This window comes from Agelaius tricolor, unplaced genomic scaffold (assembly GCF_023055355.1).
Source record: "Agelaius tricolor isolate 1412-34295 unplaced genomic scaffold, bAgeTri1.0.p SCAF_28, whole genome shotgun sequence".
Lineage (NCBI taxonomy): Eukaryota > Metazoa > Chordata > Aves > Passeriformes > Icteridae > Agelaius > Agelaius tricolor.
This window is the reverse complement of record NW_027269288.1, coordinates 5597805-5624707: the sequence shown is the minus strand read 5'-3', so window position 1 is coordinate 5624707 and position 26903 is coordinate 5597805. Positions and strand designations below refer to the sequence as shown.

Sequence of the window (26903 nt, the reverse complement as noted above, 5' to 3'; positions counted from 1 at the left end):
TGGATGCTGGGCGCTGGTGACAACACCAAGGGGGATGCTTGGCCACAGTGCTTTTAGTGCTGGGCATTTCTCCCGCATCCTTTGCCTATCTCACCTTTCCTGAAGCTTTTTCCACCCACTCCCTCGCGGCTTGAACTCCCATCTCACCCTGCCTGGGATGTTCCCCCTGGCTGCACCACGGCCCCTTTATTTATTTTAGCCACTGTTCAGGCCACAGTGCTGGCCAACTTCTCCCTTTGCTGCCAGACCCAGCCATATGGGGATAATTAGGCTTGGATTAAGTTTAACTCTTTACAAGGCTGCAACACTGTCCAGGCCCTTGCAGCTCTTCTCCAGCTCTGTCCCCTCCTCACCTCTCATCCCAGTTTGTTTGTTTGTTTACAGCTGCTCACTCCTGGAGTTCTAGGAAATCTCTTCCCAAACCAGATAAAAGCAGTTTTGCAGATTACTCACACCCACAGCAGCCACCAGCCAAAAAGTTCTGGCCCCAAGTGCACCACATTCCTCCTTCCTCTGCCTCCCTCCTTCCTCCACAGACCTGGCCCAGGGGATTTGAATGGGCGCTGGGCTCAGGGGGCTGCACGCTCCAGGGCTGGGCTATTCCCCAGGCTGGGCTGAGGCAGAGCCATGCCTCATTTTGCAGGAGCTGCTGTTAGAAGCCATGTTACTTTTGCAGTCACAGATCTGGGAAGAGCCCAGCATGCTGGTATTACCCATAAAGAATAGTTTTTTCCAAAAATGTCCTCAACTTGACCCGAGGCACTCACTCAGCCCTGTGTGACTCCCAGCACCCCCAGCTTCCCTTGGCAGCAAATTGCTAATTGACAAAGGGCTGGGAAGAAAAATAAATAAACATCCTCCCATGTCCCAGTGGGGCAGAGCAGGTGGGGTCAGGTAAGGCCACGTAACCCAGTGCTCCATGTAGCACTTGGGTGACAATTTCCACCCCAATCCCATCCCACTACAGCCTCTATCCATAGCACAAGTCCCTTAGAGCTGGGGACACATCAAAGCCAGCCCAAGCTGCTCCCAGCCTGTGCTCAGGACACTGAGCTCTCCCTGCAGCACCAGACATGCAGCTGGGACAGCACAGGGCAGCAGTGGCAGTGTACACAGGGTGGGCTGTGACAGTGCAGCACTGAGCAGCTCCATCTTTGTCACTCAGGGGACAGGGATTCCCTGTGGTGCTCCTTCCCTCCCCTCTCCTTGACCAGCAGGACACCCAGAGCCATGGGTGAGCCACAGTGCCAGAACCCCAGCATGGGCCCTTCCCCAGACCCAGGGGACAGTGAAGTTCTGCTCAGGGCACTGTGGATCACTGGCAGCTGCTCCTGGCTGCGTGAGCCTCAGCCTAGGAAAAGATCCAAACCAACCCAGTGTTTACCATAGATATTTATTACAAAACACCAAAAATACAAACTGAACATACAAAACATTATCAAAACTGGCCCCGCTGTAGCATGGCCTCTGCAGCACCCAGGGTTCCTGCAACCATCTGAGGTCCCACATGAACAAACCCTGGCTGAGCACCCTGAGGATTCAAGGATAATCACACTCAAATCTTCTCTTCAAATGCTGCTTCTTCTTCCTCAGTTTCCCTGAGCCCATGATACTGTAGTTGTAATCGGATGTGACGTAGGGAATCTCTCCCTCAATTCCTTGCTGCAAAATGGAAAAATTAAACCAGAAACAACTTTAAGAACTTGCACCTTCAGCAGAGGGGGAGACACATCCCTCCCCAGGCTGATAGAGCTGAGTGGGAAGGACTCAGCAATCACCAAACCCCACTTTGGCATCTGAAACATGAGCATAACACTCTGCTCTCCCAAGGTTTCTGTGCTTAAGGACAATTTCACAGAGAGATAACCATCTGCTGATGCCCAGGCATCTCCCAGCACGCATCAGCCGCAGGAATAAGAAAATGGAAAACCTGCCAGCCAGCTGCAGCTCAGTCAAATCCCACCCCTCCTGTGAGCTCCTACCTGGCCCACAAGCACACAGTTAGGGATGGCGATGTTCCCAAGGAGCAGGCAATTCACTAGTCTCAGATTCGCTGGAGGCACTGGTGTCAGGATGTGGTAAAGCTTCTTCTCCATATCAACTCCTCGGACAATTCCTAAAAAAAAAACCAAAAAAAACCCCACATGCAAAGCTCAGTCACTAGGTATCCCTACTCACTATCACATCCCTACACATGACTGAACACCAAAGTCCAAACTGGAACATTAAATTAAGTCACAAGGAAACTGAGACAACTATTGGAATTTTGCTAAAGCTACATGGAACATGCTTTTGAGAACGTGAACTGGAAAGTGAGTCACTGTGGAGTTCTGAGAGAAGCTCCGAGTGGCGCCGTTCAAGGACATTCCCCACAGCTCTTCCCACCTGTTAACCAAAGTCCAAAGACTGCAATACAGTCTCTAACAGCAGAGAATACACCCCACTCATCCCACTTCCCCAGAGTAGGTAACTCCATCACTATGCAATCCGTCTGCCTAAACACAGCAGGTGAGAGCAGAGCTCCAGGTGTGCTCACCAAAGCCCAGGCAGTCACAGATTGGTGTCTGTGTCAGCAGGACTGGCCCTTCGCTCTGGCACCGGACTTCCTCGGGAATGCAGCAGAGCCCGACCCAGCTGGCGTTCACCGCGTACATGATGTTGCTGGGAGCAACATCTGTGTGAATAACCCTGAGTGCAACAGCATTGAAAGGTACCTGACGGGGAAAGGGAAGAGAGAAAAGTGCTCATCAGCTCCACATGGATTGAGTTGGAGTTCAGAGATAAGACCCTGCACACTCCCACACCACACCTACACACAGGCACTATGGCAGGGCACACAGAGCAGCTTCTGCACCAACACCTGCACATGCAGGACACGCAGCACACACATGCCACACCAGCAACTTGACAGAAGCCTGGCTTCCAGACACCCTGAATACAGTCACTCTGCAGATTAGAGCATTTGTCCCTCTTCTGAGAAACATATGCAGTAGGAACAGAATTGCCCATCACTTCAAGTTGGGTGCTGTGCACATTCCCCAAGGCAAACAGCTCCTTTACCTGATATGGCACCAGGCTGTGCAGAGGGAGCACTGCCCCAATGTCTGGGCTCTGCAGATGCCCCAGGTATCCCAGGATGGACATGTCACGCAGGATGCTGCTGTGCACTCGCCTGAAAGAACAGCCCCATGTCAAGGACAACATATGGCTCTTCTGTTCAGACCTCACAGAGCACTCAACATCCTACTTACACTTCACCTGCCACCCCTGCCCGAGGGAACTCTGGGTGGACATAGAGCAGCTTGTGCTGTGGAGCTGACACGTCCTCCCCTTCAGGGCACTTCCAGCTCTCCGTGCTGCCCACTCCCAGCTGCTTGCACTTGGATTGCTGCTTGCCCTTGGTGTGCAGCCCGGCGCTGAAGTGGATGTGCTCAGATGTCAGCGGGGGCATGACCTTCCAGTCACACATGTCCATCTGAACGATGTGGCTGGGTGACAACAGCCGGATGATATCAATGAGGAGCAGCAGCCCTTCACCTTCAGGAGCACAGCAAACACACAACTGCTGCTACTACTGTGACAGGCGGCACAGCAGTGTTAGCTCAGGGTGGACGTGCTGTGAATTGTTGTTCCACGTGGTGCTGCTGTGCCACCGCTACCTCCCTCCCACACCTCTCCAGAGCAGATTGACCCCATTTACCTTTCACCCAGCCCATGGTGTTGATGATTAGAGGCACTTCCTTCTTGTAGTAGCTGAACACGTATTTCACAACATCAAGGTACCTCTCTGTGTCCTGCTCACAGCTGGTCTGGCCATAATACACCATCTTACTGGGCATCTGCTGGTGAGTGAAGGGAGGACCTGGCAAAGAGAGCACCGAACATCCAGTGCCTTCCCCAGGTCAACCCAAAACATTCCTGTCCCTGAACACCCACACGCCTTCTCTCCTGAAATAACCCATGATCCTCCCACATGCCAGTTGTCCTTGCACAGCCTGCAAGTAGGGGAAACTGGTCTGTCACTTGCAGGCTGGGAGTTTTGTTTGTTTCGGGTTAATACTGGGTGTGGTTTTTTGTTTGAAATCACTGCTTACACACTTGCAAATCTTTAAAGAACAGCGTATGACAAACTGGTTAAACAGTAAACCAGCCTGACAACATCCTTTTAGACAGTAATCCAAATCTGCAAGACTACAAACTCCAGCAGTTTCTTGGATTCTGTTTTTTCCACTCATCACAGATCCACTTTGGATTTCTCAAGTTTTATCTATTGATACAGATTTTTCCAAGGAGACCTTTCGCATCTGAAAGGCAGAACATCCCCTTTGATACACCTTAGCATGTACTACCACCTCTACAACATTGTGCTTCTTTAAAGCAGAAGAACACCTCCATGTTACTCAGGGAGCTTAAATGTCCCTACAACAAAACTTGGTTTATTCTCCCCAGGAAACTCCGACAGCTGTGGCAGCAGCTTCCCCTGAAGCAGAGTCTCTGCCCAGAACATCCTGTTCATTTCAGAAACGGAACAGATCTCTGTAACCACAGAAGGAGCAGAACACATACCCAGAACAGGCTCCGTGACGCTGCTCAGGGACACGCACCCAGGCGGAGTGAATTCTGTCTGGCCAATGTCGCACTCCATGTACTCCACCACAGGGAGGCTGCAGGGAGAGAGACTGGGTGTTAGCATCCCCCAAAAGAACTGCACAACCTGAACACATCAGAAGAGCAATGAGATTTTGTTCCAGGTTGCAAAGCTAAAATTTGTGAATCTCTCCTTCCCTCAACCACACTCATGGTGCATTTCTAAGCATTATAACTCTCCTACTGAACCTAAACTGCTTGGTGCCCAATGTGCTCATACATTCCCAAGGCAGCAATTTAACAGTATTTCAATAGAAATGTTCAGGAGGCAATTTCCTGAAATCACTCAAGACAAGAGTATCTGTTTTTCTGAATTATTGTTTGTGTTTAAAACCTATGCACCTATAAGTTCTGATGGCTCTTCTGAGAGATCTGTCAAACATTTGTTTTTATTTTTTTCCTTCTCCTAAACCTCATGTAGCACTTAAAGGCTTGCAGAACATGGAAGACTCACCGGTTCAGTAACAGGTTAATTAGATATCTGTTGAATGTTGATTTCCCTGTGTTTTTTGGGCCACACACAAGCACCACAGGAACACCTTCATCTTCCGCTAGGAAGAAAAGCAGAGTGTGAACCGCACTGATGCTGGCATCACTGACCCACCCTAGGCAATACCTAAGTTCTAGATGCTCATTCTTCATAAAGAAAAATTCGACCCTCAATCAGCATGTGCTGATTCAATCCCTCCTCCCTGCTCTTCACAGATACAAATGGTCAGTTGAATACTCCTTCCTAACTTCATTACTTCAGCATACATACTTTGGTCAGGGCACTCTCTCAACTTTAACTCACGAAAAGCCTCATGAATTTTCTCTTTTTCAGGCTACCAAAGCCGCAACATGGCCAAATGCCTGCACTCACCACAGCAAGCCTGGATCAGCTCCTCCAGCGCCAGGCACATGCTCTCCGACACCTGCAGCCCGCAGTCGGGGCTGCACTTCACGATGCCCACGGACGCCAGGACCGCGTGCTCTGGAGTGAAGTTTGACTCCTCCTTTTTCTAGGCGAGAGGGTGAGCACTCAGCACGGGCTGCGTGAGGCCACGGCCTGGCGCTGACAGGGGCGGCCGCCGCCGGCTCTGCACGGGCGGTGCGGGGACGGCACAGGGCGCAGCACGCACCGACCACGCCGCCTCACCTGGGGCTCGAAAAACCGCGACAGCGGCGGGTGGCTCAGCAGGAACCGCGTCACCGGCGTGTCCAGGTGCTCCAGCAGCACCACGGCGCAGTCGGGAGAGAACCGTGCCATCAGCTTCACCCGCGCCGCTGAAAGAGCCGAGTGCCGCCATCATCACCCTCAGCCCCGCGCCCGCCCGCGAAATGGCACCCACCCGCCGCGCAGCGCCCCGCGCACAAAATGGCCGCTCCCCGCACCGCCCGTGAAATGGCGCCCGCCCGCGCCCCGCTCCCGTCCCGCACTCACGGCGGCGGACACGGTGCGAGCGCATGGCGGCGCGGGCGGCGGCGCGCAGCTGGCGGAGGGCGGCGGCGGGCGGGCGGGCGCCGGGCAGCGCCTCCAGGCTGAGCGCGCAGTGCGTGGCCGGCGAGAAGACCGGCAGTCCCGGGTGGTGAGAGGCCACGGCGAAGCCCAGCAGGCGGACGGCCCCATAGAGGCAGCGCAGGCGGCACTTGCCGGTGAAGGTCAGCGCCTGCAGGACAGAGCGGGCGGTCAGGCGGTGCGGGGCGCGGCGCGCCCGGCGCGCTGTGGGCGCTGCTCACCTGCCGCGGCTCCAGCAGCAGCACGGCCGTGCCCTCCGCCGCCTCCACGGCCACCAGCCCCGGCTCAGCCTGCGGCACCATCCCGATGCGAGTGAAGGAGGTGGCGAACTCCCGCCAGGCCGCCTCCGCCCGGCTCGCGCGGGCCAGGGCACGGGCCGAAGCCCGGCGGGGGCGGCTGCGCCGCGCGGGCATGACCGCCGAGCCTCCTCCGCCTCCCGGGGCCGCCCCTCGGCCGGCCCCGCCTCGCCCGGTGTGAGGCCCCGCCCGCCGCCGCCGCCCCGTTAAGAGCCGCCCGCGCAGTGCGGGACCACCCCACCATGCCGCCGCCCGCGCTGCTCCGCCTGTGCCTCTGCGCGGCTGCCGCCGCCGCCTCCTCGTTCACCCTCCGCGGCGATCACCGCCTGGCCGGGCTGTTCCCGCTGCACACCGCGGCGCGCCGGGACGACAGCAGCCTGCTCGTGCGCGGCTGCGATGAGTGAGTGCCCGCGCTGCCCGTGCCCCCAATGCGCTCTGTCCTCCCTAACAACCACTCTCGATTCCATAGAGCCGCCTTCAAGAGCCACGGCTACTGCCTGGCCCAGGCCCTGCGCTTTGCTGTGGAGGAGATCAACAACTCCACCACGCTGCTCCCTAATGTCACGCTGGGCTACGAAATCTACGATACCTGCTCTGAGTCTACCAACCTCCACGCCACGCTGTGCGCTCTTGCTCGCAAAGGCAGGCAGGATGTCCAGGTGCTCCCCAGTTTCCAACACTATGAACCCCAGGCTGTGGCTGTCATTGGCCCTGACAGCACGCGGCTGGCCCTCACCACAGCCGCTGTTCTCAGTCTCTTTCTTGTACCAGAGGTAAGTGCAGCTTCTATGGCTGATGAAAACCAGGGATCCTAAGGAGTGATGGTTTCAGGGAGGGTGGGCTCAGACCTGAGGAGCCTGGTAGAGCTGGAAATGCAGCCCTTCTGTGTATGCTGTCAAAGGATCTTTCCCAGGCAGTCAGTGGGCTGGCTTGCCATCCATCACAGCTTTCTCCTGCTTCAGCACACTTGGCATTGGGTCCACTGCCTGCCCAGCTCCAAGTCTTCCCAGGACAGGCTGCCCATGCTGTTAGCCTTCAGGGGTGCAGCTGCCTGGGCCAGTGCATCCCCCTTTCCCCTGGCTCTTGTTGCAGATCAGCTACGAAGCCTCCACGGAGTTGCTGAGCCTGAAGCGGCGGTACCCCTCTTTCCTGCGCACCATCCCCAGTGACAAGCAGCAGGTGAAGGCCATCTTCTTGCTGCTGCAGCGCTTTGGCTGGACCTGGGTGGTGCTGCTGGGCAGCGACGACACCTATGGCAGGGCTGGTCTGGATGCCCTGCAGGAGCTGCTGATTGCAAGCAATGTGTGCGTGGCCTACCGAGGCACCATCCCCGCCAACTCGGATGCCAGCAACCCGGAGCTTCACAACCTGGTCCGAATCCTCACAGATGTCAAGGTCAATGTCACTGTTGTGTTCTCCACCAGAGGAAGCGTTCCGCCGTTCTTTGAGGTGGTGGTCCAGAAGAACATCACGGGCATGGTGTGGGTGGCCTCTGAAGACTGGTCTCTGGCTCAAGCTATCTGGCAGGTACCTGGCATCCAGACCATCGGTTCGGTGTTTGGGATGGCAGTAGAGAAGCCAGAGCCCATGATGCTGGAGCGCTTTGAAGCTTGGAAGATGCGGGAGGAAGGCACTGTGGCTGAGTGTGGCAGCAGTGCAGAGGCAGGCAGGGAATCTGTGGGGAGCACACGGCTGGACTGCACGCAGTGCTGCACCGGCTGCCGCGCGCTCGCCACCGTCTCTGACATGTACGATGCTCAAGGCTCCTTCAGTGTGTACTCAGCTGTGTATGCTGTGGCCCATGGCCTCCATGACCTGCTGGGCTGTGCCTCGGGGACCTGCAGCAAAGGCACTGTCTATCCCTGGCAGGTAAGAGCAACCTTGTGGAAGAAGATCCATGAGGATCCTTTCCCACAGGGAAGGATTTTTCCATTGTGCCCAAAGGTTTCCTGTCTTTCCCAAAGGCTCACATCCCAGCTGAAGACCCTTGTGGTCACTTGTTCCTCTAGTACCACCCCTAGGTCACTTGTTCCTCTAGTACCATCCCTTCACTGGATGGGATTTCCTGCAGATGTTGGGGGGCTTCAAAGCAGCTGCAGGACAGAGGAAGTGTCCTCCAGCACATCTCCCTCCAATGGCAGGAGTCGTGCCATTGGAAGGGCTCCTCTCTTACTCTTCTGTTTTACAGCTCCTACAAAAGATTAGGCAAGTAAACTTCACCCTGTACAAGAGCCGAATCTCTTTTGATGCTCAAGGGGACATTCATAAAGGCTATGACATTGTCATGTGGAAGTGGCTGGGCCCAAAGTGGGCTTTTGATGTGATAGGAACATTCCGTGTGAACCCTGATAGGCTGAGCATCAACCCAGGCAAAATCCTGTGGCACACAGAAGACGGCCAGGTACTGTTCTGCACCCAGGTCTTATTTATTGCTCACTTTTGAGCTGACTGCATCCCAATGCCACCAGTTCAGGGGTGTTTCCTCATAGCAGGGCAAAACTGAGGGCTGAGGCAGTGTGGGGGAGTGCCAGAGTGCTGCTGCTTGTCAGCCTGACCCTGTCTGTGCTCCTGGCAGGCTCCCAGCTCGGTGTGCTCCAAGGCCTGTAAGCCAGGAGAGATGAGGCTGCAGCAGAGCCGCCACAAATGCTGCTTCAGCTGTGTGGCCTGTCCACCAGGAACCTTCCTGAACACATCGGGTCAGTACACCACAGGGTCTGCTCCTGCCTCTTCCTTCCCTGCCCACATCCTCCTGCTCCTGTCTCACCATTCCCAGCCTCTCACCTCCTGTGGTCAGTAACACCTCTGAGCTGACCTGAAGGCATGGGTCTGGCTCCTGTTTGCTTACCAGTGAGTATGCAAAGCCCATGCCCTGTCCTTTCCGGGGAGTACTGCCCACAGATGAGCCCACCTGGGCAAACAGAGCCCGTTTGCCTGTGGCCAGGGAAAGGGGATGTCCGGCCCGGTAGCTGTTCCCTGCACCGCATCCTCTGCAAGGGAAATTCAACCTAGTGGTTGCCTTTGTGCCCCAGATGGCACACGGGGCTTCCGCACTATGTGATCACCAGCACCTGGCATATGGAAATGTCTCCTGCCTCAGAATCACCAGCCACAACAACAAAAACCTTCCTGGCAGCTAGTGCCTCAATGCCCTTGACCCCGTGGAGTGGGCAGGGGCAGCTCTGGGGACAGTGGGAGCAGAAAGCCCCCCTATGTGGTACTGTCCCATTCAGCAGCAACTGCTGCAGATCCTTCCCAGATTACTGCTTGATGCATGGGCCCTTTCCCACCCACAGCCCCCATGGCCCTGAGCCTCACACAGCTGAGCCCCTGTTTCAGCCCAGGCTATGGATTTTGGGAGAGTCAATGGGGCCAATTTTAGGTGGGGGGTCTTTGGGGAAAAGAGCCCCCTCTGCTACCCCAGGCCTGGGAGTGCCCACAGGAAGGAGCAGGCGTGATGGGTGAGCAGAGCCCAGGGAGCTGTGGGCCGGGCCTGCACCATGGCAGAGCTCTTACCGGGTCCGAGGTGTGTGAGGGGTCCATGTCCTCCACAGACCCCTTTGACTGCCAGGCCTGTGGCTTGGATCAGTGGGCCCCAGCAGGGAGCAAGGTCTGCTTCAACCGCACCATCGAGTTCCTGTCCTGGTCCGAGCCCCTCTCCTGCGCGCTGCTGGCCCTGGCTGTTTTTCTCATGCTGCTCATAGCGGCGCTGGCTGTCCTGTTCGCCCTCAATGCCTCCACACCTGTAGTCAAGTCCGCGGGCGGGAAGACCTGTTTCCTCATGCTGGGCTCCCTGGCCTGCACCTGCAGCAGCCTCTTCTGCTACTTCGGGGAGCCCTCGCAGGCAGCGTGTCTGCTGAGGGTGCCGCTCTTCGCCATCAGCTTCACTGTATTCCTCTCGTGCGTGGCGACCCGCTCCTTCCAGATCCTCTGCATCTTCAAGCTGAACGCGCGCTGCCCTGCGCTCTACGAGGCCTGGATGCGGCGCCAGGGGCCGGTGCTGTTCGTGGCCGCCAGCACGGCGGCACAAGTGGTGCTGTGCGTGGCCACCGAGGCCGCCAGCCCCTCGGTGCCGAGCCGGGAGTACGGCGTGCGGGACGAGTGGGTGGTGCTGGAGTGCGCCCGGAGCGCCGCGGCCGACGCCGCCATCGCCTACACGGTGCTGCTCAGCGCCGCCTGCTTCGTGCTCAGCTACGCGGGCACGGACCTGCCCGCCGCCTACAACGAGGCCAAGAGCCTGACCGTGAGCCTGCTGCTACACCTGGGCTGCTCGGCCGCCGTGCTCTGCTCGCAGGGCGCGCTGCGCGGCCAGGCCGAGACGGTGGCGCGGGTGCTCAGCACGCTGGGCACGCTCGCAGCACTGCTGGGCGGGTACTTCGTGCCGCGGGCCTTCGTCATCCTGCTGCGGCCGCACCAAAACACGGCCGAACACTTCCAGATGGTCATCCAGGAGTACACGCGCCGCCTGGCCGCCGCCTGAGCCGCGGGGCTCGACCCGCACCGCGCGTACCCCGCCGCGGGGCCCGACCCTCGGCCCCGGCCCTCCCCGGCCCTCGCGGCGTCACTGCCGGCGCCCGCTGACGCCACGTCCGGCGGTAGCGGATGCCGGCGGGCTCCGGTGCGCGGCCATGGCGGCGGCGGCGGCGCACAGCGTGCGGGTGCTGCGGGAGCTGAACCGGCAGCGCGCAGCCGGGCAGTTCTGCGACGCGACGCTCGGCGTGGGCGGCCGCGAGTTCCGCGCGCACTGGCCGGTGCTCGCCAGCTGCTCCCGCTTCTTCCGCGCGCGCGGCCCCGGCGGGCCCGTGGCGCTGCCCGACGGCCTCGCCGACACCTTCCAGCTGCTGCTCGACTTCTTCTACACGGGGCGCCTGGCGCTCACGGCGCACAACCGCGCCCGTCTGCTGGCGGCCGCCGAGCAGCTCGGCGTGCCCGACGCCGTGGCGCTGTGCCGCGCCTTCCGCCCGCGGCCCCGCCGCGCCGCCGCCGCCACCGCCCGCCCGGAGCCCGCGGCGGCCCCGCAGCCCGGCGGGCAGGCGGTGCGTGAGGGGGGCGGGAGGGGGACGGCGGGGCCGGGACCCGGCGGGGGCGGCGCGGTGACGCCGCTGTTCCCTCGCAGGGCTCCCCCTCAGCCCCGGAGGAGGCGGCCGTGGGTGGCGGCGGGCGGGGGGACGGCGACGCCGAGCCCCTTCCCGAGGAAAAGGTGCTGCGGAGCAAAAAGAGCCCCCCCGCTCCGGGAAAGGCGCCGGGGAGCAGAAAAGGTACAGCGGTGCCGGTCGAGTGCCCCACATGTCATAAAACCTTCCTCAGCAAATATTACCTTAAAGTGCACAACAGGTAAACGCTCCAGCTTCTCCTTCCCTTTGCGCGTGGGGGGATGCGCCGTCCCCATGGCTCTGCCCCTTCCCGGGGTGGGGGAAAAAGGGCAGGCTCCTTTCTGTCAGCTTGTCCCAACACCTCGGCATCCCCCGGGGTGGTAAAGGAGGGTCTGCTCTGTCCCTGGGGGTGCTGTGGCCTGGGGGAGGGTTATATGTCAATGAAAGGCATCCCAGAGCCGCAGTGACTGTCCTGATCTGGGGTTCAGGAAGGCCATGTGAGGGGCTCCTTGGGAGCTGTGCTAGCTGCAGGTGGGCAATGGCAAATCCTCCTGGGCTTTGAGAGGGCCCTGGGCTGGGGGGCAGTTTCTGGGGGTACATGCCTGGGCTCCGTGAGGAGCTCCAGGTTGGATCACCGAGTGCAGGGCATGGCCCTGCAGTGAGAGCTCAAGCTTTGCTTGTGTTGGGGAAGAATCTTGGCCCTGCAGAAATGGTGTTCCGTGGAGTGCAGTGGGCACTGACAGCTGTGCTGTTGAAGGGAATAAAAAGTGTCATAAAAGCAGCTTTTGGGAAGCTGTGAATAGTAGCACTGCTGGGGTGGGGGGAATTACCCACCTCACCCTTCCCCATGACCTCCTGGGCCTGTTTGTGCAGATGCTGTTGACAGGCAGTGATGGGATTCTGTATTTGCATACCCCAAGGAAACACACTGGAGAGAAGCCATTTGAATGCTCCAAGTGTGGCAAATGTTACTTTAGAAAAGAGAATCTCCTGGAACACGAAGCCAGGAACTGCATGAACCGATCGGAACAGGTACGCCTGGGAGCTGCCCTGCTGGGCTGGAGTGTGGTGCCATGTGGCAGCAGGGGAGCTGGAGCCTTTTGCCAGTCCCAGTTCCAAACAGAACCCTGCCAGCACCATGTGGCACGTGTTCCATGGCTGGGACCCCACAGCCAGAGTCCCTGTGGCTGGGACTCACACCTGATACACAACACAGCCCTCACTTGTGTTTCAGCACACCAGGACTCTGTACTGTACAAGATTTGGCTCCTGTGGGTGCGGGGTGAACGTTGTAGCTGGGTGCCAGTGCCATGTGCTGGGCAGGAGGCTGAGCTGTGGGCTCCAGGTCAGGCTCTGGGTTCTGTGGAAGCCAACACCACCCTGTCTCTCACAGGTATTCACATGCTCGGCCTGCCCGGAGGTGTTCAAGCGGCGGATGGAGCTGCGGCTGCACATGGTGTCACACACTGGAGAGATGCCATACAAGGTCAGCAGGGCCCAAATCCAACATCCCTATGGATGCTGCTGGACACTGGCACAGAGCAAGGGCAGGCTTTTCCCTTCTAGGGCAGCCCAGCCCATCAAGAGCTGAGCGTACCAGTTCCCTTCTCTGGTCCATGACAGCCCACTCAGGGTTGTTCCCTGTCTCTGAACCAAAATGTGATCCAGGGAGGCACCACAGCCAAAGGCTTCCCATGGCTGTACCAGGAATCTGTGTTCTACTCCCCTGTCAGTCCTCTCCTTGCTCTGAAACCACACTTTGGGGGCAGCTGGGAGCTGACCCCATTCTCCTGTCTTGCAGTGCTCCTCGTGCTCACAGCAGTTCATGCAGAAGAAGGACCTGCAGAGCCACATGATAAAACTGCACGGTGCACCCAAGCCCCATGCGGTAGGAACCAGGGGTTTTGGGGAGGGTGTGATCCTGAGTGTGGACCTGGCCTAAGGAATAGCACAACATTATGTCTGGCTCTGTCAGTGAGGGGTGGGCCACAGAGCTACTGGAAATGGGCTCTGTTGGGTACAGGAGCAGCCCACAGACCCAAGCACTGACCAGCACTTCATCTTTGTTGGGCTGTCCCATCTTATTGGGTGTCTGTGAGCTGGTGGTGCTGCCTTGGTTCCACAGGAAGGTCCCTGCTGGAGCAGCTGGGGAAAGGTTGGGTGTGAGTGGGTCTGGGGTGGGTATACCCCAACCCTAACACCCTCCTCTCCTGTGGCCTTGCAGTGCTCAACCTGCTCCAAGTGCTTTCTGTCCCGGACAGAGCTGCGCCTGCACGAGGCCTTCAAGCACCGTGGAGAGAAGCTGTTTGTGTGTGAGGAGTGCGGGCACAGGGCCTCGAGCCGCAACGGCCTCCAGATGCACATCAAGGCCAAGCACAGGTACAATGTGACCCATGTCCTCTCTTGTGTCACCTTAGCTCTCCTGGCTGCAGTCTCTGCCCCACAGGCCTGGGGGCTGGCTGAAAGTCACCCTCTTCGCAGAGGTGCTGGGCTGAGACCCAAAGGGCTGAAGCTGGCAGAGGCAGAGGTGACAGTGACATTTCTCTGCCCACAGGAATGAGAGGCCCTACGTGTGTGAGTTCTGCCACCATGCCTTCACACAGAAAGCCAACCTCAACATGCACCTGCGCACGCACACCGGCGAGAAGCCCTTCCAGTGCCATCTCTGCGGCAAGACCTTCCGGACACAAGGTACCCCTGGCTGGCTGGGCTAAGGCTCCAGCATCCAGGAACCCCAGAAAGCAGCTTCTCCAGGAGCAAAGCCATGCTCTTGTGAGTGCAGGCTGATACCAAGAAAAGCACATTCCTGTCACCTGCTCTGCTCTCATGGCACAGAAGGGGAATGAGCTGGTGTTGCTCATGACCCCTTAGCTGGAGCAGGCTGTTTGTGCTGCTCCTGCCTTCCTGGCCAGCCTGGCCCAGCCTGACAGCCCCTTGGATGGGTGTGCATGGGCTGTGCTTCTGACCAGCCACTCTCCCTGTCTCCCCCCTCTTAATGGCAGCGAGTCTGGACAAGCACAACCGGACGCACACGGGGGAGCGGCCGTTCAGCTGCGAGTTTTGTGAGCAGCGTTTCACGGAGAAGGGGCCGCTGCTGAGGCACGTCGCCAGCCGGCACCAGGAGGGGCGGCCCCACTTCTGCCACATCTGCGGGAAGACGTTCAAAGGTGATGTGGGGGCTCTGCAGGAGCTGCCTCCTTCCCATGGGTGGGTTGGCATTGCTGTGAGCTGCTATGACATGGAGCTGCTGCCAACAGGCTCTCGTTTCCCTTCCCAGCGGTAGAACAGCTGCGTGTCCATGTTCGCCGGCACAAGGGAGTGAGGAAGTTTGAGTGCATTGAGTGTGGCTACAAATTCACACGGCAGGTGAGGCCTTCCCCAGCTCCAGGGCCTCCATGCTGCCCTGGGGAGCCAGCCTTCACTGGGTCTCTCCACATTCCCCTTCCTTTGCAGGCTCACTTGAGGCGGCACATGGAGATCCACGACCGAGTGGAGAACTATAACCCTCGACAGCGGAAGCTGCGGAACCTGATCATTGAGGATGAGAAGGATGTGATGGTGGTGCTGCAGCCACCACCAGAGCTGGAGGTGGGCTCAGCTGAGGTGATCGTGGAGTCACTGGCCCGTGGGCCACTGCCTGAGGAGGTCCCTGCACAGAAACTCTGCTCAAATGAGAACTTCTCCCCTGCGGACGTGATTGAGCAATCACTGATTATAACTACAACGATTCCTGAAGACTGTGAGACGTAGTGTGGCCACCCATCCCCTTCCACTGAAACACAGTAAAGCATTGAGCTGAGCCACTTTCTGCCACACTTGTTCTTTTAGTCTCCTCCCCTCCTTTTCTGCCAATCTCCCATCCCAGGCTGCAAGGAAAGAAAGTCACCATGACGTTGTGATTGTCAAATGAAGAAATGTCTCAGAACAGTCACTCCAGTCAGTGTCCATGCGTGATGTGCAGTGGGATGGGACTGACCTCCCTGTGTCATACTGTGACTCACTTTCTGATGCCTGAGGAGCTGGTGCTGCCCTCCCCTTTCCTTCAGCCCTCTCACCCTGCCTGTGATTAAAGCTCACCTTCCCCCACAGAGAGGCTCTGCCCATTCCTTAACTCCTCTGTTTAACTGGTGCCTTATTTTTCCTTTGTTTTGTTAAGCCTTTGTCAGTTGCTCTTTCCTTACCCCATTAAAGGTAGGGCATGACCCATGTCTGCTCAGAACAGAACACACTCCTGCAGCACAAAGTGCCTGTGTTCCTGTGCTCAGGTGTGGGGATGTACTCTGTCTCAAATAACCCAATCCAGGGTTGCTGGGAGAGTGAGAACCATGGCCTGAGTGGTGCCAGGGTGGGGAGAGATCTCTGTGTGTACCCCCACACCCCAGAACTGCAGCTGTGCTCTCTCCCCTTTCTCCCTCTACTCACCAAGGAGGCAGAGAGGCTCCAATTTAAGCATATCTGCAATGAGAAACTCCCAGTAAAATCTCATTCCAGCTCCCTTCCCCTCAAAAGAACAGAATTGTGTAACAAGTTTTATTTAACTTGACTGCTGCAAGTAAATTTAAAAACAAACTATGAGAATAAAAATACATTATCTGCAAATGTAAAATGCCTTTGTTTCAAAGGATGGAGTTCAACTGTACTTGAGGATTCAACACAATGAATTCTACAAAAAATAAATACAGATCTGTAGCTGCTCAGCGGGTGGGACTGGGGGTCCAGCAGCGAGCACGGCCGCGTTATTTATAGCTCAGCAGAAATGCCTGGAGCCGTGGCGCCGTCGGGAATTGGCCATTGCTCCCAAAAAAAGCAGCAGCTGCCCCGAACTGTGGGCCCCTGTGCCCCCTGCTCCATCCAGGGGTGTGACACCACGGGGCAGCCGGGCCCTGTGTGTTCCCTGCTGGCACGCGGCGCTCTCAAGGCACTGTCAGAGTTCCTGGCTGGAGAACAGCCCAGGCTCCCCGTGGCTGAGGAGGGCAGCAGCATCAGACAGCATTGAGGCAAAACACGTTTCTGTAAAGCTGTGAAGATGCTGATGCTGTGGAAATGGGGCTCGGATGCTCCTTGATCCAGGGGTAAGCCTGGAGGAGAGAGATCGAGTACACGGGGTTTCCATCTCTGAATTCAGTTTAAATGCAAATTTTTCCTCTATTAGGTAAAATTTAAAGACCAAAAAAGCAAATGCATCCAGCCACACCTTAGCTTCTGCCACACTTCAGGGTTCTCCAGAAGGTGCAGCACTTGCTCTCAGGGAGCCATGCTGCAGGTTCAGCCATTTGCTTTCTTCCAGAAACATTCCACAAGTAAACTGCACACAGCTGCTCTTCAGCAAAGGTAGATAACCAGAGCCCACTGGCCAGGGCACTTGGGCAAGTATAAAGGCAAATCTTACACAGGCCAAAATAAAACTGCAAACCCCAAATAAAAAAGAAGAAAAAAACCCTAAAATAACTACCTTTCAATCCAACACGTGCACAGGAAGCCTATCTCCCTCCGAGGCACAGAATATAGGGGGGGTGTCCAGACCACTGCCCTACCAGACAGACCCCTCCCAAGACAGAAACTGAAGGAAGGAGCTTGGTGGCAAATGAAGCGTTACAGGGTGAAGGAGCTCCCAGTGAAAGGTGTCTGTAAGCAGCGGTGCTGTGGTGTGGGTCACCAGCGCCTTCCCCAGGATCAGCTCTCGAGTCCCTGCGGGCAGTGTGGCGCCGTCTCCCACCCTGAAGGGCTGAGGGAAGCAGTGGAGGCCTCGCTGCCTGCAGGCCCACAGCATCACATCCAACAGCCAGAGTTCTTGCTCCCTCTGTGAACAGCATGGTTTTGTTTCCAAGCACTGGTTTGCCTCAGCCTTCTCCCAAAGCAGCCCAGGTTCCGGATGAGGGATTCTGTCAAGCCGCTTCCTGCGCTAAGGCAGCTCATTGAGGTTCTGGTTGTGAAGGTTTTGGTTCTGCCTGCTCAAGCTGATGGTGTTGTCCAGCGTGATGCTGTCGTCCTCCTGTGTGGTTTCTGGCATGAACTGCCGGAATATGCTGACGCTGCCGTGCCAGAAGATGGGCTCAGGGAGCTGGCCCACGACACTCCACGTTCGTGTCTCGGGGTCGTAGGCTTCCAGGACATCTGAGAGTTCAAAGGTGTTGTCGTAGCCTCCTGATACATAGAGCTTCCCACCGAGCGCAGCAACACTCCCCCCAACGTGAACCTGCAATGTAACAATAAATAGACACTGTGACCAGGGGGTGTTTGTGGGATCTGTTTCTTAGAGGGAGCTTCATGCCTGCCAGCTGCAGGTTGGGCTCTGAACCACTGCTGCACAAAGATATCACGTGCTGGGCTGCACACCCAAACATGCCATCACATCCAGGACTCTCTTCCCAGTGACTCCAACACACTTAAACCAGCTCCACACGCAAGAGGTTCTAATTCTAAAAAGCTTTTGGTTTTCCAAAGGTAAATGAAACTAATTTATAACATTTAAGACATCCTGGAAGTGGCAAAATGTCCTACCTGAAGCATGGCAGGGATTTTATCCCATTCATTCTTTGATGGATTGTAAACATCCACTTCAGCCGAGTCATCTCTGGGGAAGAGAACACAAAATTACTCTTCTGCATTCTAGAAACGCTGCTTGGGTTCTTCATCAAAGCCAAATTTAGATGGGCAGGGGGAGAGAAGAGCTGGGGAGGCAACATAATCCCCCAGGGCTTCTCTTACCCACCCTGCTTGGCAGACAGGAGGGCGACAGTGACAGGTGAGGGACGTTTGTGACTCAGAGACATGCGCTGCTGACACAAGAATGCGTGGAGGACAAGGTCAGGGCAGCTGGAGAGGAGCTGTCAGTCCTTCCAAGACAGTCCTGGTACAGATGGGATCAAGATGCTGCAAGGCAGCTCCAGGCGGGGCCAGCAGCCAGACCAGGGGCTCCTCTCCCCACTCTGGGTCAACCCTGGGGCAAATGCAGAGAGCACCTGAACCTCACTCCTGTGCTTTATTTACAGGTATAAAACTAGTCCCAGCACGAGGGATCATCACTCAGAGCCTTTAGCCTGAGCTATTAAACCTATTTGCTACTTTTACTTGCAACCCACTCCTCTGTCCTCCAAAGATTATCCCACAGCTCCACACAGAGCAGCAGCCCACGCACACACAGCACGTGAAATGAGAGAACACAACCTAACCCTGATCATTTCCTCACTGACTCTTGCGGATGCAAAGCGATCTGAAAATCCTGAAGTGTCAATCGTCAGTATTTTAAAATGGGCAAGAAAACAGAAATTCTATAGAATCAGGTTGTGACAAGGAGCTGAGCAGCTGCAACACCCTGGCAGGACAGACTGAAACCAGCTGACCAGAACAGCCGCCAGCAAGACATTTGGCTGGACCCAAAAGGATCAAATAAAAAATCTTGGGCCAAAGCTGCTACTTTATGCAAAGCCAAGAGGAGATTAAAAAAAGAGAAGTGCCTGGAGGCCATCACAGAAGTCTCTGTTTGCTCAGAGTCAACACAGGGAGATGAAATGCTCCAGCCCTAGCATGCCTTCCCGTTTATTTTTAATTAAGCGGATAACTGAAGTATTTGCGCCACCAGGACAGCTTCAGATGGGTAATTAAGTCCCAATTTGGAAAGGTGCTTAAAAATAGTGACCAATCACTTCATCTTCAGCCCTCTTATCTCTGCTGAGACGGAAGACGTCCTCTCCTGCACTAGAGTTTAACGTTTTCTTGGAGCTTATGTGCTTATTTATAGCAACGAGGGGGGCTGAACCAGGAGCTGAAGAAAGCGAGAAGCCAATTTCCAAGCAGCCCTGCTGACTTCAGATGGATTTACACGTGTCTGTTCCCCAGCCCTGGGTTACACTCAGATATTTTCACACAAGTTTATTGGCAGCTCTTTGAGATGCACCAACACAAGGAAAGAGGTGTTACGGCCCTCCCTGCGCCATCAGGGGAAGCACTGCTATGCTGTCCAAACCCAGTGCCCTCCCTCCACCACCTGCAAAATCCACCTTCCCAGGGAAGCTGTGGGCTCTCCTCATGGGGACATGGGGAGGGAGGGAAGTGATTGCTCACACTACTCACCGTATGAAGTACATGAGACCGTTGAGCGTGACTGTCTTCGGGGCAAAGGACCAGGGGGGCAGGTGGCCACAGTTGACAAGGGACCAGAGATCACTGTCAGGGTCATAGCACTGCATGACCATGGACTCTTTGCCAGCCAGGGAGCCGATGGCGAAGAGTTTCCCTCGGCATGAGGTGGTGGAGCAGTTGTCCATGGGATACAGCATGGGCTGCAGGGCCTCCCAGCTGTCCAGCGTGTGGTCATAGCGCTCCGTGCTGTCAGAGGCAACCACGTAGAGCAGCCCGTCCAGGACCGTGGAGCTGTGGTATTCCCTGGCTTTCAGCATGGGCGACACCTCTGTCCACTCGTTCACGCTGGAATTGTACCTCCAGACACAGTCGTACAGCCTGGAGCCGTCCGAGCCCCCTGTGGCACAGCATGACACGTGTCAGGAGCCTGGCTCCACAAACAGAAGGGGGATAAGCAGAGGGTTTGGCTTGGCACGTGTGCCACAAGGATTTTAAAGGAAGTTTTGCACTATTTCAGGCCCAGCAAGCTGGGGAGGATTTCTCCCATGTCGTTCCTAGTCCACATCCAGCTGTGACTCAAAATGAGTCTTCCATGTTTCATTACCTCTGTCCTCTAACACCCACTTCTCTCCCATTTTACAGCCCTTGCTCTGTCACTGCCCAGCTAAGCTGCCAAGGCAGTGGTGCTGCTGGCAGCTTGGGAACCTCCCAGCCTTGCCTTTGTCATACTGACACAGTCCAGACCAACCCAAAATCCCCAGCAGCAGCCTGCACACAGCTCCCAGCAGGACTAACCTGCCTGGGATCACTCCAGGAAGCTCCCACAGGATGTAAGGGGTTTCTGTAAAAACATGCTGCATCCATGTGGTAGCTTGTCATTTTTACAGCTCTGTCCTTAAAGCAGGTCCTTGTTTTCTGCTTGTGACTAGAGAACACACAGTTTTCTGTTCACCTGCATTAAGACTTGCTCTTCAAAGCTCTACCAGTGTGTCCTGCACACTGAGGGCACGCTGTTCCACAGCACTGGGTGTCCTGGGCCTCAGTTTGTTACAGCTGTCACAGAGATGTAGTTCAAAGGAGGCATCTGTATGCAGCTTAACAGCCAAATTTACATATTGGTGTCACCTTGACAGAAGTAATTGTAGCCCCAGCAAGGAGGCAGGATTTGTGCAGGAGAAGCTACTGTGACTCACAGGGGCTGGCGAAGGAACCTAGGGCTTTCTGACATGCCTCTGCCTCAAGCATGTGATTCAGGGGGCTCTGAACCTGAACACCTTCTTCAAAGAGAGAAACTCAAAACCTTCTTACATCACCCCTGTCCTCAGTGACGGTTAAAAAGTTCTAACTACAAGATCTGTGACTTCTGCCAGCATGCTCAACAGCATTAGTCATGACAAAATAGCTCCTGGACTGAGACCAGCTGCTAAATCCAGCACCGACTCCAGGAGTCTCCATGCCTGCTGGCAGGCTGCAGGCACCCAAGCCAAGTCCCAAACTCTCCACCACCCAGGAAAAGCCAAGTGTCGCTGCTACAACCTACGTATTTCCAACAGAACCCTCCACCCTGGTGCTTCCCCTCATTCCCTGGATGCCTTACCAGTGACATAGATGTCGTTGCCCAGCGCAGCGACACTGTAGCCCCCTCCCAGGTGCTCGGGGAACTCGGCCAGGTAGCGCCAGTGGCCAGTGCGTGGGTTGTAGCAGTCGACGGTGACAAGCTCATCGCAGTCACGGTCGCAGCCACCAACGAGGACCAGGATCTCGGCGAGGCCAGTGGAGGGCCGTGGGCGCATGCGGGCACAGGGCCCCCGGTCGTGGCGGTCGAGGCGGGCAGCCTGGAAGTCGCGGGCCTCACGCAGGAGGCGCAGGCAGGGAGGGCAGCGGGCCACCAGCGGCTCGCTCTCCACGTGGGCCAGCAGGTAGAAGCGGCGCACAAAGGGCAGGCGGACGTGGGCCAGGAGCTGCGGCAGCAGCGGGGCACGAGTGGCGGGGTCGGCGCGCACCCAGCGCAGCGCCAGCTGAAAGGCAGCCTCCTCCTTGGGGATGCAGAGCCCATCGTCCCGCAGGTAGGAGAGGAGGCGCGGCAGCGGCAGCCGCTCCAGCTGGGCGCCCAGCTCGCTCACGTGCCGCAGCACGAAGCGGTGGGCGGCAGCCGCCAGCTCCGGGCAGGCGAAGGCCTCCGCGAAGTCCTGCATGTCCAGGGCGTTGGCGGGCTCCAGCTGCCGCGCCAGCCAGGCACCGCAGGCCTCCTTGACGGCGGGGAACTGCAGCAGGTCGGCGGCGCGCAGCAGGCGCTCGGCGATGTCGGGGCCCAGCCGCCCCACGCGGCCGGTGTAGGCGAAGTCGAGCAGCCGCCCCAGGCACTCGGGCTCGACGCCGTGCAGCCGCACACGCTCGGCCCGCGATTCGCGCAGGGCCCCACCGAACATGGCGCGGAAATATCCCGAGGCAGCGGCCAGAACGGCGCGGTGAGCCCCGAACTCTCGCCCGCCGGCCACCACCGTCACGTCCAGCAGGCTCCGCTCGGCCCGCAGCGCGCTCAGACCCCGCAGCAGCGACACCGCGTGTGCCGGTTCTCCTGTCGCCGCCGCCGCCGCCGTGGCTGAGGCTCCCGCTGCCGTCCCGCCGGTGCCCGTCGCCATGCCGTGCCTGCGGGAGAGCACCTGGATCACGCCCTGCGCGGAGCTGCTGGGCCGAACCCCGAGCGATTCCCGGAGAGGGAAAGGGAGGTGGAGATCAGGCAAGGAGGCGGCGGGTGGGTTCGGGGAGCCCGTCCCGGCCGGGATCCCCCGAGAGCGGCCGTTGCGTAAGGCGGCGGCGCTGGCAGCGCGGCCCCGCTCAGGCCGGTCCCAGGGCCCCGCAGCTACCGCGCCCAGCCCCGCGCCCTTGGCCCTGGGCTGGCGCTCAGAAGGAGCCGCCCAATGGTACCGGGGGAACACAAGAGCGTCCCGAGCGCAGACAGCGCTGAGGGAGCTCCGCTCCGAGTCCGGCTCGGGTACCGCCGTTAGTGCGGGCGGAGGGTCCGGGTCGGGGTTAAGGGTCCAGCTCACCGTAGACGCTTCGGCGCCCTGCCCGTCCTGCCACCGCCACCAGCCAGGCCCCGCGGTGAGCCCAGGGCCGGCCCCTCCCGCCCGGTCCCACAATCACCCCGGTAAGAGCCACTCCCGGACCGCACTCACCGATCCGCTCTCCGCCCTGCTCCGTGCTCCGCTTCCCGCTCCGTTCACCGCTCCCGGCACCGCCCCCGCCCCTCCGCCGCTCCCAGCGCGCCCCGCGCCCGGCACTGCGCACGCCCGGACTACGGCTCCCGGCGGCCCCGCGCGGGCGGCCGCCCCTTCGCCGCCTCCCGCCGGCACCGAGCGGCTCGCGGTGTCGGCACTGCCCGGCTGCCGCCGCCGCCGCCCCGGCCCCGCCCGCGCCCGCGCCGGGACATGGACTCCGACTCCTGCGCTTCGCCGTTTGCCCCGGAGGTGAGCCGGAGTCCCGGGGGGCAAAAAGGAAGGGAAGGGAGAAGCGGGGAGGGAACAGAAGGGGAGGGGGTGCTTGTCCCGCTGCCGAGCCCGGCCCGGCCCGGCCCGGCCCTGTCCGGCCGCCGGTGCCCGCTGCCCGTTCCCCGCCGCGGGGCGGGCGGGGGGCCGGGGCCATCTTGTGCCGCCGGGGCGAGGAATGGCGGCGGCGCCGCCCCGCTGTGCCCTCCGCGGGGGGGCTGTCTGGGGGCCCGGTACCGACGCCGGGGGCGATGGGAGGGTGGGGGGCACTGCCCGGTTCCGCCGCTGTGGGGGCGGCGGGGCGCGGCGGGAGCGGCACCGCCTCCTCCCACCGGCGGGCCCGGCCCCGCGGCCGCCGCTCACCCCCGCCCCCCGCAGGACTTCTCCCCCGGCTCCCGGCGGCACCGCACCGTGGAGGACTTCAATAAGTTCTGCACCTTCGTCTTGGCCTACGCCGGCTACATCCCGTACCCGCAGGAGGTGAGTTCCACCGGGGGACGGGGGGGGGCACCGGGCTGGGGGCACGGGGGGCACCGGGCCGGTCTGTCAGACCGACCGCTCCAGCGGTCACGGCCCCGCGCCGGGCCTGAACAAAAGGGGAACCGCGGCGGCTGGAGGCTCTGGGGACGGGGCGGGTGGTGCCCGGCGTGGGCGGGGTGAAAAACGTCGGATCCGGCATCGCTCCTGCTGCGCCCCGGGCCCCGGAGCTGCGGCCGGAGAAACCCGGGGGGTGTTGTGTGGGGAAAGCGGGAGTGGCAGCGCCTCGAGGGACAGGGCTCAGCGGCTTGGGGACAGAGCACAGCGGTCCAGGGTACAGCACTCAGGGGGACAAGGCACAGTGCCTCAGGGACAGGGCTCAGCTCCCTGGGGGACAGGGCACAGTGCCTCAGGGACAGGGCGCTCAGCTCCCCGTGGGACAGGGGACAATACCTGGGGGAAAGGGCTCAGGCCTCGGGGACAGGGGACAGCACCCCTGGGGAGAGGGGACAGTACTCTAGGGGACAGGGCACAGCATCTCAGGGGTGGGTCAGAGTGCCCTGAGGACAGGGGACATCACTCTATGGGACAGGGCACAGCATCTCAGGGGTGGGTCAGAGTGCCCTGGGGGACAGGGGACAGCACCTTGCACTACATGCAAGTCTGCTCTGAGTCAAACTGTTACCTGCTTCCTGAATGTGTTCCAGGAAACACCGCTGAGGAACAGCCCCAGCCCTCCCAACAGTACTGGAGGCACGATTGACAGTGATAGCTGGGATCCCCGCTTCAATGACACCCCTTCCTCTGTTTCCCTGCCCACCAAGAACAGAAAGAACTTTAGTCAGCTTAAGCGAGCAAAACCGTATGGTTCCCTGTTCCAGCGGGCAAAGGCCAGCAACTTCCTGCCAGAGAGAAAGCAAATCGATAAGATCAGGAAGAAGAAAAAGCTGAAAAGGAGGGAAACAGAGGTGTCTGCAGAGGAGGACTATGAGGAGAAGCTGCTGGATCTGGAGGCAGAGGACTCTTACGCAGAGACGCCGATGAGCCCCTCGTCAGAGGGGGACCCTCAGTCTGTGACTGAGCACTGCTCGGTGTGGGACTCTGACACCCCGTCCAGCGTCTCCTACCCTGCTGTGACGGCCGAGCAGACGGTGGAGATCCAGAGCGTGGGCAAGCGAACGGTCATTCGGCAGGGCAAGCAGGTGGTCTTTCGGGATGAGGATGGCACTGGTGACGACGAGGACATCATGGTGGATTCAGGTAGGTGGCCTGGCTGTCCAAGAGGATTAGCCAGGTGGAAGTAGTGGTGCTTTACTTGTAGCCTGAGGATAATGCTGAGGAGCACTGCCTGGGTGGAATTCAGGAGCAGTTGGGTTTTTTGGGGGGAAGGGAGGTGGGTTGGCTCTTTTGTGCAATAAACTGAGTGAAAAGCTGCAACTTTATAGAAGCAGCATCTCCTCGATTACGGCCTCCTGTGTACTGCTGAGAGTCTCTTCCCGTGCAAGAGAGACCTGGAAAAAGCAGCAAAGTCTTTGAAACCCAGGTAGTTAATTTAGCATGAAAGGAGAGAAAATTCCTGGTGTGAGAGGCATCAGCCGCTAAAAACGTATCTTTGCCATTTGTCTTTGCAGATGACGACTCGTGGGACCTGGTCACTTGCTTCTGCATGAAGCCTTTCGCTGGGCGGCCCATGATCGAGTGCAACGAGTGCCACACTTGGATCCACCTCTCCTGCGCCAAAATCCGCAAGTCGAACGTCCCAGAGATCTACATCTGCCAGAAGTGCCGGGACTCCAAGTTTGACATTCGCCGCTCGAACCGCTCCCGGACGGGCTCGCGCAGGCGCTTTCTGGACTAGGGGGGAGGCACGTGCTGGTGCTCTGCGTGGGTGGGAGAGCCGTGGGTGCCGGCCGGGAGGCCGGGGAGGGCTCCCCTGAACTGCTGCTGCTCAGGCAGGAGGGCTGCCCAGCCGGCCTGTGGCCCGGGAATGAGGAATCGCCGAGCCGCGGGCAGCTGGAGCTGGGAGCGGCCGACTGGGCAGAACTGTGGTGAGAGACTCTCGAGGGACAGATGGACAGAGCTCTCTGAGCTCAGTGGAGTTTTGTCTGGTTATGATGACTGGGTGATGTACTATACCTTTGCCAAGTAGGTTTTCTCATCCCATTGGGAAACTGCAAATCTTCTCTGTGCTAGAAAACTCCTCCTCCTCCCAAAGAGGGAGGGGAGGAGGAGGGAGTCTGTGTGAAGAGTCTGAAAAGTAAATGGCCCTGTGTTTTAAATTCAATGTGATATTATACCTGCCCATTTGTCCGTATAGATCAATCTTAGATATCCTGAGACTCCATAGGAGTCAGCCTCAGTGCTACCAGCCTCTGTGTGATCTGCTGCTTCTTCCACGGGCCTGAGCAGAGGGGAGTTCTGTCATTTGGCATCATCCAAGTGCAAACGACACTCGGGGCTCCCTCCTGTGCCAAGGGACAGCGCCCTGGCAGGAAGGAGCAACCCTTTCCCTGGACAGGCAGCGTGGGGGATCAGTGGCATCAGATTCCTTCCTAGAAGGTCTCTTCTTACAGTGGTTTTTTCGTGATTTATTTGCATGAACAGCTCAAATGTGTGTATGAGGGGAAACTGCACCATTTCCTGTCCCTTCGTTAACCTCTATGGTGCTGTTTTAAGAAGATGACTCTCCTTTTTCTCAGCCCAGAATTCAAACATGGGCTGTAAAAGGGGCCAAAGGAAATGTAGAACCTGGCAGGTCTGGTTTGGAATTTGATCATGTCTATCCAAGTATGACAGCTGAGTTGATTTTTGCTTTTGCTGTTTGTTTTTTGAAACTGGACTGTAACCAAAAAGCCAGAATCTTTATTCTGTTGGTAGCAATGACAGATCAAATGCAGGCAATGCAGCTACAGGATGAAGTGCAATGAGGATCCGTCTAGTGTGGATAGGAGAGTGGTGAGGCCTGGCCAACACTGCAGACAGGACCTCCTGGGCCTTAGCCCCTGGGAAATCCCTTCAGGACCACGATGGGATGTCACAGCTCATGCACAAGAGCAGGGAGATGCTGGCATTGTTCCTCAATGGCCAGACAGATCCACATGGATCACACAAATCAGGTTGATGCTTCAAGGTGTGTCTCTGAAGTTATGCCTGAAGAACAGCGTGTGCTCTGTCCAGGAAGAGGCTCAGAGAATCGCTGGCTGGCACAGCAGCTGAGCCAGACCAGCTGTGCCAGCAGGAACATGACCCCAGGAGTTCTGCAGTCACACAGCATTGGAGCACTGCCTTGTCTGAGGACTGGCTCACCGGGAGATGCATCCTGGTG

General features: G+C 58.2%; 5 protein-coding genes across 7 annotated transcripts; 3 read left to right on the top strand and 2 right to left on the bottom strand.

Moving 5' to 3' along the window:
• Positions 1-1379: 1379 nt before the first annotated feature.
• NOL9 (nucleolar protein 9) lies at positions 1380-10091 on the bottom strand. 2 transcript variants are annotated; one of them, XM_071449128.1, is made up of 12 exons: positions 9955-10091; positions 6071-6296; positions 5786-5913; positions 5510-5648; positions 5102-5198; positions 4567-4664; positions 3701-3862; positions 3252-3537; positions 3061-3172; positions 2537-2714; positions 1983-2116; positions 1380-1662 (listed from the first exon to the last, which is right to left on the bottom strand). In XM_071449128.1, the coding sequence occupies exons 1-12, from the start codon at positions 9979-9981 to the stop codon at positions 1540-1542; spliced, it is 1710 nt and encodes a 569-aa protein (XP_071305229.1). In that variant the 5' UTR covers positions 9982-10091; the 3' UTR covers positions 1380-1539. The 2 variants fall into 2 exon arrangements, with proteins under 2 accessions (XP_071305229.1, XP_071305228.1); XM_071449127.1 differs by lacking the exon at positions 9955-10091 and adding an exon at positions 6367-6706.
• Positions 6683-10918, top strand: TAS1R1 (taste 1 receptor member 1). Its single transcript, XM_071449138.1, has 6 exons — positions 6683-6841; positions 6911-7214; positions 7534-8310; positions 8630-8842; positions 9017-9137; positions 9993-10918. The coding sequence occupies exons 1-6, from the start codon at positions 6684-6686 to the stop codon at positions 10916-10918; spliced, it is 2499 nt and encodes an 832-aa protein (XP_071305239.1). The 5' UTR covers position 6683.
• Positions 10919-11010: 92 nt separating this feature from the next.
• Positions 11011-15619, top strand: ZBTB48 (zinc finger and BTB domain containing 48). 2 transcript variants are annotated; one of them, XM_071449131.1, is made up of 10 exons: positions 11026-11474; positions 11555-11772; positions 12452-12563; positions 12925-13017; positions 13333-13419; positions 13756-13910; positions 14086-14222; positions 14534-14698; positions 14809-14897; positions 14985-15619. In XM_071449131.1, the coding sequence occupies exons 1-10, from the start codon at positions 11067-11069 to the stop codon at positions 15279-15281; spliced, it is 1761 nt and encodes a 586-aa protein (XP_071305232.1). In that variant the 5' UTR covers positions 11026-11066; the 3' UTR covers positions 15282-15619. The 2 variants fall into 2 exon arrangements, with proteins under 2 accessions (XP_071305233.1, XP_071305232.1); XM_071449132.1 differs by lacking the exon at positions 14985-15619 and having other exon boundaries at positions 11011-11474; positions 14789-14897.
• A 428-nt stretch (positions 15620-16047) lies between these two features.
• On the bottom strand, positions 16048-22912 carry KLHL21 (kelch like family member 21). The gene is made up of 5 exons (XM_071449130.1): positions 22793-22912; positions 21211-22262; positions 19605-20010; positions 18033-18105; positions 16048-17727 (listed from the first exon to the last, which is right to left on the bottom strand). Exons 2-5 carry the CDS (start codon positions 22253-22255, stop codon positions 17434-17436), a joined length of 1818 nt encoding a protein of 605 aa, XP_071305231.1. The 5' UTR covers positions 22256-22262; positions 22793-22912; the 3' UTR covers positions 16048-17433.
• PHF13 (PHD finger protein 13) lies at positions 22898-25862 on the top strand. Its single transcript, XM_071449135.1, has 4 exons — positions 22898-23083; positions 23480-23581; positions 24286-24838; positions 25210-25862. The coding sequence occupies exons 1-4, from the start codon at positions 23045-23047 to the stop codon at positions 25434-25436; spliced, it is 921 nt and encodes a 306-aa protein (XP_071305236.1). The 5' UTR covers positions 22898-23044; the 3' UTR covers positions 25437-25862.
• Positions 25863-26903: the final 1041 nt, after the last annotated feature.